We start from the raw sequence: 10981 nt of genomic DNA on the forward strand, positions 1-10981 counted from the left end.
TATTTATATTATGGTCACTTTTTGAGATATAGTCGGGGCTTTATTGCCGGCATCATCTTTACTCTTTTTTGTATCTTTAGAGGCTTCGTAGATACTATGTGGGTTGTGTATGGGTGTTGGGAATGTTAAACAAGTATATGTTGTGTTGATCACTTGTTCCTCTGAGACTTTAAGAAATGTGTATTTTGAGACTTAAAGGCGCAATGACTAATGAAACGATTTAGGATTGTATGAATGAGCTTCATACTGTATAATTAATGAAATCACATCTTTTCTTGATCATAGGTTAATTAGGCAGAAAGTATCTAACATGCTTGCTCGACCGGGTTCAGTGAGTTGAGCGCCGGTCGCGCTTCCTGAGGTTGGGGCATGACACCTTCGGCTTACGAACCAGCCTCATCTCATTTTCTTTTTCTCCGAGCTCGGGAAACTCGGGGTCCTTTTCCTTTTCTTCTCCCCTGCTATGGCTCCGGGTTGTCCCGAAGCGGAAGAATTGGTAGGTAAATCCTTGTCCCCAACCGAGGGCCTAAGCTCGACGGTCTTAGGCAAGCCTGCAAAAAAGAAGTAAAGAAAAAATAGTAAGAACAAGATGCTAGAAGAAGAAGCCTAGCGCAACCCATTCGGGAAAGAGATCTTACCATGGGAACGGGTTTCCCAACGACCCTTCGAAATTTTGCGCCACGAGCGCTCGGAATAAGGCATCTATGAGACACTGCCTTCGACCCATTCTTTTAACCAAGGAACGATATTCGGGACTTGAGCAATAGCTGCGCCACCACAAACACTAATGAGGAAAAAGGAAGATGAGCATGAAATCAAAATTAAAGAGAAGTTGTACTTACGTGACGCATTCCACTTTTCGGGGAATGGCCTACATTCGGCCGGAATCAAGTACGAGGTCCTCACCTAGACAAAACGTCCTTGCTACCCTCGATCGAGGTCTTCATAAATGCTTGAGAATGGGGCCTTACTAGCTCGATGCACGAGCTTTATCAGTCCCCATCGGAAGATTCAGGGATTGTACAAACAGAGCTGATGATCTACGGTGAACCGACATGAGTCGATCTTGTTCAAAAAAAATCGGAGGAGGATTACGATCCTCCATAACGATGGGTGAATCTGGCCGAGACATACCTCGTACCTCTTACATAAGTTTATGATGACCGGATCCACCGGGCCCAGCGTAAAGGGATAGGGGTAGACGCTTAGGTATCCTTCAACATGTGTAGTAATGTCCTCCTCACAGTCGAGGACCAATGTATCCTTTTTGGCCCAGTTGCAGTCCTTTCAGGCTAAGGGGAGATCATCTTCGATGATCGAACAAATATATTTCAATGTCTCCTCACACCAACCCTGCACCGAAGAGGCTTCTCGACCTTGAAGTCGTCATCGACCGAACAACCCCGGGAATGAACATCTTTAAGGGAGGTTCAGGAGCCGGTTCATCAGTAACCACGTTAGCAGAGGATCTCCCGAGGTCGACCACATCGGAAATGGTTTTGTTAGTTTCGACAGTCGTTTGGGAGGTAGAAACGATCTTCTGAGAACATATTTTGAGATTTTTGCCATTGTTATAGGGAAACCGTGAAGGAGATAGAGAAAGATTGAAAGATGGAAGCTCAGCCGTTATGATTTTGAGGTAAACAATATGAATATGGAAATGTACGACGCCTTAGCAAATGGAGTATAACTTTTCTATCTTCCTAAATGGTAGCACAAACTGATATTACTAAATATTTTTGACCAAGAATCTTTTTGGGAAAAATCGAAGAATTTAATCATCTACTCAGTTAAAAAAATTAATCTTCTTTCAGTTATAACAAAAAGAAAAACAAGAATGGGAAGCATTAGTTTTTATTTCAAAATTTTCAAGAAAAGAAAAGTTAATTTCATATATTGGCCAACTTAAGCTATAGAACAAATTGTTCTGAACACTTTTATTATATGATTCAACTGAGATACATTTAATATTTAGAAAAATAAAAATATTAATTTCTAACATAATAAAAATTGAATACATATATAACACTTACTCTTAAAAATTTCAGTATCAATCAATTAAACCCTTGTATAGTGAAGGTTAAGTACTAGATTATGAATTACAATGACTATCATCATAATTGAGTATTAAGTATATGTACTTTACTATATACCCTATTAATTTAGAATTAATTTAATTTTAATTTTTAATTTACTCTTAGGACAAACTTTATAGTCACACACGTTTTATAACATATTTAAAATGATAAGAATTAAAAATTCTACAATTACAGAAGTTTTTGTTATATTTGACTCTACAATTTTATATATTTTTTTCTTAAATTTCATACCAAGTCAAATGTGTCCAAATATTGAACTGAGGTAATTAGGAATAATATTTATGATCACAACATATATACTTTGAGGAAAATCCCAAAAATGATATAAAGATAAGTATAGTAACAACGTTGTATATTTGTGTTATATTATATATCCCATATCCCATTGTACCTAGCCTGAGAAGAGGGAAGATAGAGATAGCAGCTTAAGCAAAATAGCAATGGCAACTTTCATCAACAATCCCTTGACTTCACTCTGTTCCAACACCAATAAGTCTGAAGCTAATCTCTTCAGAATTTTCCCTTTAAGGGCTCAGACTTTGGGGATTTCCAAGTTTAACCCCAACAGAAAGGCTACTTTCCCTTCTATTGTTTGCAAAGCGGTGTCTGTGCAACCAAAATCAGCCACTGAAGTTGAAGGACTTAACATCGCTGAAGATGTTACTCAGGTGAATTTATCATTTAATCCTTGTTTGGGTTACTTTCATATTCTCGAAATAATAAGGATTTGTACTCACTCTGTTCCAATTTATGTGATAAAGACTTTTCAAACTTGTGGTTTAGCCATAAAAATTTCAGTAATTATAAATCATCTCATTACATTAAGAGTAGAATGTGAAGTTTAAAGTAACTTTTTCTGAATATAGAAATGTTGTCATTTTTTTTGACAGACTAAAATGGAAATTTAAATAACATAAATTGGGGATAAGGGAGTAATGAATTTCTTGTTTTATCTTTAATATTTTTATCTGAGGGTGTTTGACTGTTTGATGGATTGCTTCTGTTGGGGTTAATTGGGTTTCCTTTTTTTTTTTGTCTTGAATTAGTGTGTGATTTTGGGTGAATTATCATTCAGGGTCAGTTTCTTACTCTAAAAATGCGTTTTGGTACAGTGGAAAATGTTATCCATGGAAAATATTTAAGTTGGAAAATCATTTTCTGCATTATTCTGCAGTGGTTCGGTATTGAAGTTGGTATGGTAACTGTACAGGGGGTAGTACAGGATATAGTGATAATGATTTGATGAAATGTTTGATATATTTCTCGGTTAACAAAAAAAAAGTTTGATATAAAGGATACGAATAATGTGCTGATTGAAGCAAGTGATATGGAGTAACACTTGAAATATTTGTATAAGAAATTACTTTGGCTCGTAAGTGAAGGAAATCATTTTTCCTTTTAAAAAATATTGCAACAATTCAATTCAAACGCTGAACGACGATTTCATCAAGGAAAATATTTTCCTGGAGTCATATGAAACACGCCTAAGAGATATCTCTAAAATTTTAGTCAAGTTATGTTTAAATATGATAAGCCAAAATGGATTTACAAGTTTCCAATTTAAGCCCTTTTCCTCTTTTCCATTAAGGGTCAGTGGAACTTTCTTTGTTGAACGTTTGGCTTTCTAAAAATTTGCCTGTTGTTTGGGATTGAGGCGTAGTTGTTATTGTTGTTGTTGTAATAGATGGGTTACTTAACTTTAGAACCTTTAATATGTTTGCAAGTTGCAACTCTGAACTGTATGAAAGATTTTTAGCAGGAAAGATACATATACTTGTTGGTATTACTTGCCCCTCTATTCTGATGTCTATTCTATTTGTTTCTGTTGTACATATTGTGATGCTAATTTTGTATATCATTTGACAGCTTATTGGGAACACACCAATGGTTTACCTTAATACTATCGTTAAGGGTTGTGTTGCAAACATTGCTGCTAAACTTGAGATTATGGAGCCATGCTGCAGTGTCAAGGACAGGTGAGAGAGGTTTTTATTTGTATCACAATATCCGGATTTCCTTCAACCTACAATTTCGAGCTGAAATATTCTTTTAATTAGCTATATAAACCTGCTTCTCTATAGTTATCATGTCTATCAGCTTATAGAATATCATATTGTATTGTCTTCATTCTTTTCTCATAACTTTGAGTTTGAGAAGTGAATATAAAACTGATGACCATCATAATCATAATGAATTTGTTGTAGAATTTAACATCGTTCATGATTTTTTCCCGCTCTTGGGTTACATCTCTAAAATTGAAAATCCATCCTTAGACGAATGTACTTCTTGTGAACAAGCTAGTTCAGATTACCCAATATGCTCCAAAACAATCAAAAGCTTTTTCCTTATATAGTACTTTTGGTTCCAATACTGTCCAAGTGAGCTTCACCCAGCATAGCTGTTCCAAGAACGAATAGATGAGGGTTGCATTAGGTTCTTGCCAATGTAAAAACAGTCTAATTATTGCAAGAGGATTCATATGGCCAACCCAACTAATTTGAGATTGAGACAGTTGTTTGTTTGATTGATTGATATTTCTTTTGCATTTCAGGATAGGGTTCAGTATGATATCTGATGCTGAGGAAAAGGGACTTATATCTCCAGGGAAGGTAAGTTGGGCGATGAGCTAATTGTCTCTCTTGGTACAAAAACTTGACATACGCCATTCTGAATCAAAGGAATAAGTCCACCATGTAATGTTCAAACGTTTACAAGTTTCTTGATTTAATATATTTTGAATGTTCTGTTGGGTCAAAGGCTATTATGCATCTATTATACGCTAAGCCTCTTGTGTTCTTATGACGTGGAACCGTAGGAACATCACCTGTGTCATACTATACCTGATATCAGTGTAACTGAATGTCATTTTCTTTTAATTGACTGGAGTTCTTACATATTTGTCACGCTTTTTAGCATTATCTCTTATTTGTCTTTTCTACTTGTCTTAGACTGTTCTGGTGGAACCTACGAGTGGAAACACAGGCATTGGGCTTGCCTTCATTGCTGCTTCCAGAGGATACAAGCTCATCTTAACTATGCCTGCATCAATGAGTCTTGAAAGAAGGGTTCTTTTGAAAGCTTTTGGAGCTGAACTTGTTTTAACTGACCCAGCCAAAGGGATGAAAGGAGCTGTTTCAAAGGCTGAAGAAATATTGAATAACACACCAGATGCCTATATCCTTCAACAATTTGACAATCCCGCGAATCCCAAGGTTCTTCTGCCAACATACTAACCACTCTTTATTTTTATTGTGTCAATTTATAAGTGAATGCTTAGTATCTGAGATTAAATGGCTCTGGCTCTACAATTTGCCCTAATCAATTTAAAGTACCAATGGTGATAGTGGTAATTTCTCCTTTGCTCTGAACTTAAACATCCTTCCTATGTATGTGTGTGTGTGCACGTCTTTATGATTTCTACCTATTTAACGATAATACCTCCCTACCCCCACTCCCCTCTTCTTTTCCCGTGAAATGGACGCTATTGTTGAGTTACACTTTGGGAAGTTTATTTCCTTGTATGGTGCAGATACACTATGAAACAACGGGCCCAGAGATGTGGGAAGATACAAAAGGCAAGATAGACATACTTGTTGCAGGCATTGGAACTGGCGGAACCATTTCAGGAGCAGGGCGCTTCCTTAAAGAGCAAAATCCAAACATTAAGGTATTAATGCTGTTTTGAAAAAAAAACACTATTCTGTTATTGCTCTGGAGCTTTCTATTGCTATAAGTAATCTTACTCTTTTCTCTATTGCTTTCTGTTACCTTTATCAGATTATTGGTGTGGAGCCCACAGAAAGTAATGTACTATCAGGGGGAAAGCCTGGTAAGATGACATTCAGATGCTGATCTGACTTTTTGCTTTTGAAGTTAAATCCTGTCTTGTTCTATTTGCTTCAATGTGAAAGTGCAGGCCCTCACAAAATTCAAGGGATTGGAGCAGGTTTTATTCCGGGGAACTTAGATCAAGATGTCATGGATGAAGTGATAGAGGTCTTATTTTTATCTATCCCATTAAAGCTTTTAATTTCATCTTCTTTATTTGTGAAAATTGAAAACTATGAAGGATTTCATGTGTCGTACATAGTCGTTTCAAAGATATAATAGACTAAGAACTGTTGCCATCTCAAAGTTGGTGTACCTGTAATTGATGTGAACCTATATTTCTCTGTTGTGTAGTGTAGTTATTACCATTTTGACGTAGTCTTACCTTTTACTAAATGTTAACCTCATTTTTCTGGCTTCTAGAGGGCAAAAATTGTTGACACTTTCTGAATTTGTGAAATCTGCCTTCTCTTCCAACACTATTGTCTTGTTTCCCTTTTAGGTTATACTAAAACTTTCTTTGAATCAAAATTGAATGGAGTTAATTTTCAAATTTCATACTTCACTCGTTGAGAAAACATTGGTGAATAGACTAAGCTTACGGGGCAGGATAAGTGGTTTTGTTTGATTATATGATCAGTCAGTGTGGACATTCTTGAAGGTTATTTTAGCTTGTTAGAAATGGCATTTCTAACTTCTTCCTTTTTCCATCTCGTAAAACTGGGATGCAAAATCTATGGCTTGCTTCGCCAAGACATCAACTAATTGGAGCACATTTAGAGGGCCAAACAGTTCATTCAGCTTTATTTGCCTGAGAATTGCCTTTCAACAGTTAATGTAGCCATAGTTCATTCATTTAGCACTGTTTCACTCTATGCTACTCTGCTAGAACATTTCTTAATCCTAATTTAATCTCCTATCGAAATTGTTGGGGTTGTTTTATATCCCACTTTTCTTCATCAAATAAATGCATCTGCATTATTTACCTTGTAAAGTTCTGTTAGAGAACAAATTATCCTGATTCAGTTATATAATTTTGCGCACAAGCCTTGCTATTGAATTTAGAATTGTTCCTCATAGGTCCCTGTTTCTTAGTCTTGTTCTTTATTGCTCTTAAACAATGGGCATTGGTGCTAATGTTAGCTGTTCTGCATCCGTAGTTATAGGTTAATTACTTCTGTATCCAGTAGATGTGTAGAGTTTAAATCTTGATGACGTATTAGCATCCAAGGGTATGGTCTAGTGGTCAATGAAGTGGGTTGAGAACCATGAGGTCTCAGGTTCAAATCCCAACAGAGGTGAAAACATGAGGTTGTTTCTTCTCATCTGTTCAAGACTCCAAGCCTTGGTGGACAGAGTTACCCGGTACCTCTGCTGGTGGGAGATAGCAGGTACTTATGGAATTAGTCGAGGTGCGCGCAAGCTGCGGGGCACCACAGTTATCCAAAAAATAAATCTCTGTATGCTTGTCATACAACCCAGCCCTCACAGAACAAAAAGAAAAAGAACTGGCCTTTCCTTAGCTTTGTTTGAATATTTGATCCAGATCATTTACTCCTTTGTGCACAAAAAGAATAGATAAAAATTTTATGTTATCTTCCTTTGGGTTTACTCCTTTGCTTGAATTTTCAGATATCGAGTGATGAAGCTGTTGAAACTGCGAAGCAATTAGCGCTACAAGAAGGATTATTGGTCAGTGCTTTTTTTTGACCATTCTATTTTTTTCACCATTCTATGTATCAGCTGATTTTTGAGACATTGCTTTAAGCGAACATAAACTTCAAATGCCCATTTGTTCATCCTTTTTCTAAATTGTGGATGCATTATAAAAACCTTATCAGTGGTCTAATTGCAATGTCGCATACTCCATATTTAATGTATATATACTTATTATCATTCTATGAACCATGCTGGATGATCTCCGAATTGGAATGTATTGGGTTTCAGTTCATATGTATTACAGATCCAGAATGTGTCTGCTATTCTGTCATCTTGAGCTACTTGAATGATCTTTTTCTAATTTTGATATTCAGGTTGGGATTTCTTCCGGAGCTGCTGCTCTTGCTGCCATTCAGGTTGGGAAGAGACCTGAGAATGCAGGAAAACTTATTGCGGTAGGTTCAATCTGCATTTTTCTGACACGTGTGTATTTTGGATGCTCCTTCATATCCTTTGTCTTCCAACTCATCAAACTATAGTATTCGTTTTTCCCTGTACTTCTTACAAAGTCATCTTTTTATGGATTTAATAGCTCTGCATTGTTAAAAAATTCCTTTGAGTTCATTGCATGACACATTATCGCGCGGACATCACTTGTTTAAGATGCATTGTAACAATTTTTGTAGGTTGTATTTCCAAGCTTTGGGGAACGGTACCTCTCCACTATACTTTTCCAGTCAATACGGGAGGAATGCGAGAAAATGCAACCAGAATCATGAATATCTTCCTTTTTTGAGCTATCTTCTGATTCCAAATAATGCTATCTGGTGCTCATTCAGATTATCCTTCTCCCATTTTCCCCCCGCCTTTCTAGCTGCCACACTTTTGTGATTTAGCTGGCTGCTGCTGTTTACAGTAGATCAGATACTAAAGTGTTTCTCATAACAAGCTTGAACAATCTCATTGGTTTGTTTTGGTTTGAGCATTTTTTCATTTGAGTTGATCAAGAAATTTTAGTGAAATTTCAGTGCTGTATGCGTTCAATTGCATTTTTCGTTTTTCATTTGTTTGCTTTGCGAGATGAAGGTGCACTTTTGCAAGACGTTGATTGTTCTATTATAAGAAATTCAGGAAGTACATAAAATGACCTATAGATAACAGATATTAGACATAAAAAAGTGCTAAATAATATTTCCGAGACAGAATAGCTGAAGTGTTTTGCTGTAATTGCTCCTTTCATCTCAAATTATTTGTCGTGTTTTTCTATTATATGCCCCTTAAGAAACATTAATGTTTTAAACTATTATACTCTTATTTATGCCTTAAGATATGATCTCTCTATGTTGAGTATTTAATTTATTCATGTGCTATCTTCATTTTCAAGAATTAGTCTCAGTGTACGCGCGCTATGCGTGTACCCTTACTAAGTATATAATTAAAAGATAAATAATATATTATTAAATAATATAATTGAGTTATAAAATAAAAATTTTAAAGCGTAAGTTCTTGAAAATGTATAATAATAAGCATATTTAGATAGATCAAAAAAGGAAGAAATCTTGCCAAATAGAAATTTTCAAACATATAAGCAATTGATGTAAAAATATGAATCTAAATAACACATGCATTTAACCCGATTTTGATTAACCCGGTTTTGATCTACTCATAGTTTCTTCCTTCGCGTCTTAAAAAAATGCTATAATCAACTTGAATACAAAGAGATTGTCCAGAACAGATTTACCAAATTTTAAGTGGACATAACTCTAGTTGAATTTAAAGTTCACTATAAACAAAAACTAAATAATATTAATATACTTTTTTATTAATCTTGATTAATGAACTATTATCATCATTCACAAAATGGCTCTAACTTTGATTTATCTTTATCTTTTCACCGATCTTAACCAAATTAAGAATAGACGATATGTTTATATTCAGATTTCTGGCCTTTGACCAAACCAGTCTTACTATAGCTTCTTTTTTCTCTAACAATCAAATTTTCTGTTAAGTATTCCTTCATGTCAAAGTTCCAAAATAATGTTCTTTTTTTCTTTCAAAAAACATAAATTCTCTTCTGTTTTTGGTTGTTACCTATTATTACAATGAATTCTAATTTAGTGCTAATGATAGTAGCATCTAAAAAGAGATTAAAATATCGTGCATACTTACAAAGTAAAAAACACAGAGTCTAAGAGCCTAAAATATCATTGAATATAGAAAGAGTATCAACTAATATTATCGACTTTACTAACCATTAGTTCTTATTTATTCTTTATAGACTTTGCCATTTTGGTTTCTTATTCATTATTATATCCAAACTCATTCTCTCATTTGAATTGGCAATTAGTAATTTTAATTTAATTTATCATTTAAAGCAATTGGCAGTATATTTTAATATTCTCGATGTGATGACCCAATGTGTCATCTTTAAATTTAATATTTATTTCGATGTTCTAAAACCTCAAATAGCACCATTCATCATTCCTCGACTTGCGTGCGCAGTCCGTAAATTTTTCCGAAAAGTTTTTATATGAAAAATTGATTAAAATGTGAAATAGAGCTTTAAAACTCAACTGAGTTGACTTCGGTCAATATATTGATCAAATGGAGCCGGATCAGTTCTGATGATTCCAATAGCTTCGTATGGTGATTTTGGACTTAGGAGTGTGTCCGAGTTATTTTTTTGGAAGTCCGTAGTTAAATTAGGCTTGAAATGGCTAAAATAAAAATTTAAGTTTGGAAGTTTGACCGGGGAGTTGACTTTTTGATATCAGGGTCGGAATCCGATTCTAGAAATTTGAATAGGTCCGTTATATCATTTATGACTTGTGTGCAAACTTTGAGGTCAATCAGACTTGATTTGATAGGTTTCGGCTTCGAATATAGAAGTTGAAAATTCTTAAGTTCCTTAAGCTTGAATTGTGATATGATTCGTGGTTTTAGCGTCGTTTGATGTGATTTGAGGTATCGACTAAGTTCGTATGATGTTTTAGGACTTGTTGGTGTATTTGGTTGAGATCCCGGGGGCCTCGCGTGAGTTTCAGATGGTTAACGGGTTGAATTTTGAACTTGAAACTTTGCTGGAATTTTTCTCGTGCAATATCTGTTTTCCTTCATCGCGTTCGCAAGAGGGGTCTCGCATTCGCAAAGAGGAACTGGAGGCAGGCGAAATTTACTCTTCGCATTCGCGAAGAGGGCACCACGTTCGCGAAGGGTAATGGACATTGTTCATCGCGAACGCGCGTTCGCGTTCGCGTTCGCGTAGAAGGGCGAGGCCTGGCCGGGCACCAGACAATAAGGCTTCACGTTCGCGAAGGGGAGATTGCGTTTGCGAAGGCCAAGCTTGGCAAAGCATCGCGTTCGCGAGACTGAATATGGGACAACACAAATATGTG

General features: G+C 35.7%; 1 protein-coding gene across 1 annotated transcript; it reads left to right on the top strand.

Moving 5' to 3' along the window:
• Positions 1 to 2497: 2497 nt before the first annotated feature.
• Positions 2498 to 8608, top strand: LOC107793898 (cysteine synthase, chloroplastic/chromoplastic). Its single transcript, NM_001325569.1, is given in 10 exon segments — positions 2498 to 2767; positions 3966 to 4075; positions 4651 to 4708; positions 5048 to 5311; positions 5629 to 5766; positions 5877 to 5928; positions 6016 to 6095; positions 7560 to 7619; positions 7961 to 8041; positions 8273 to 8608. Coding segments are annotated over 10 exon segments (1164 nt in total). The 5' UTR covers positions 2498 to 2539; the 3' UTR covers positions 8366 to 8608.
• Positions 8609 to 10981: the final 2373 nt, after the last annotated feature.

This window comes from Nicotiana tabacum, chromosome 15 (assembly GCF_000715075.1).
Source record: "Nicotiana tabacum cultivar K326 chromosome 15, ASM71507v2, whole genome shotgun sequence".
NCBI classification, from domain to species: domain Eukaryota; kingdom Viridiplantae; phylum Streptophyta; class Magnoliopsida; order Solanales; family Solanaceae; genus Nicotiana; species Nicotiana tabacum.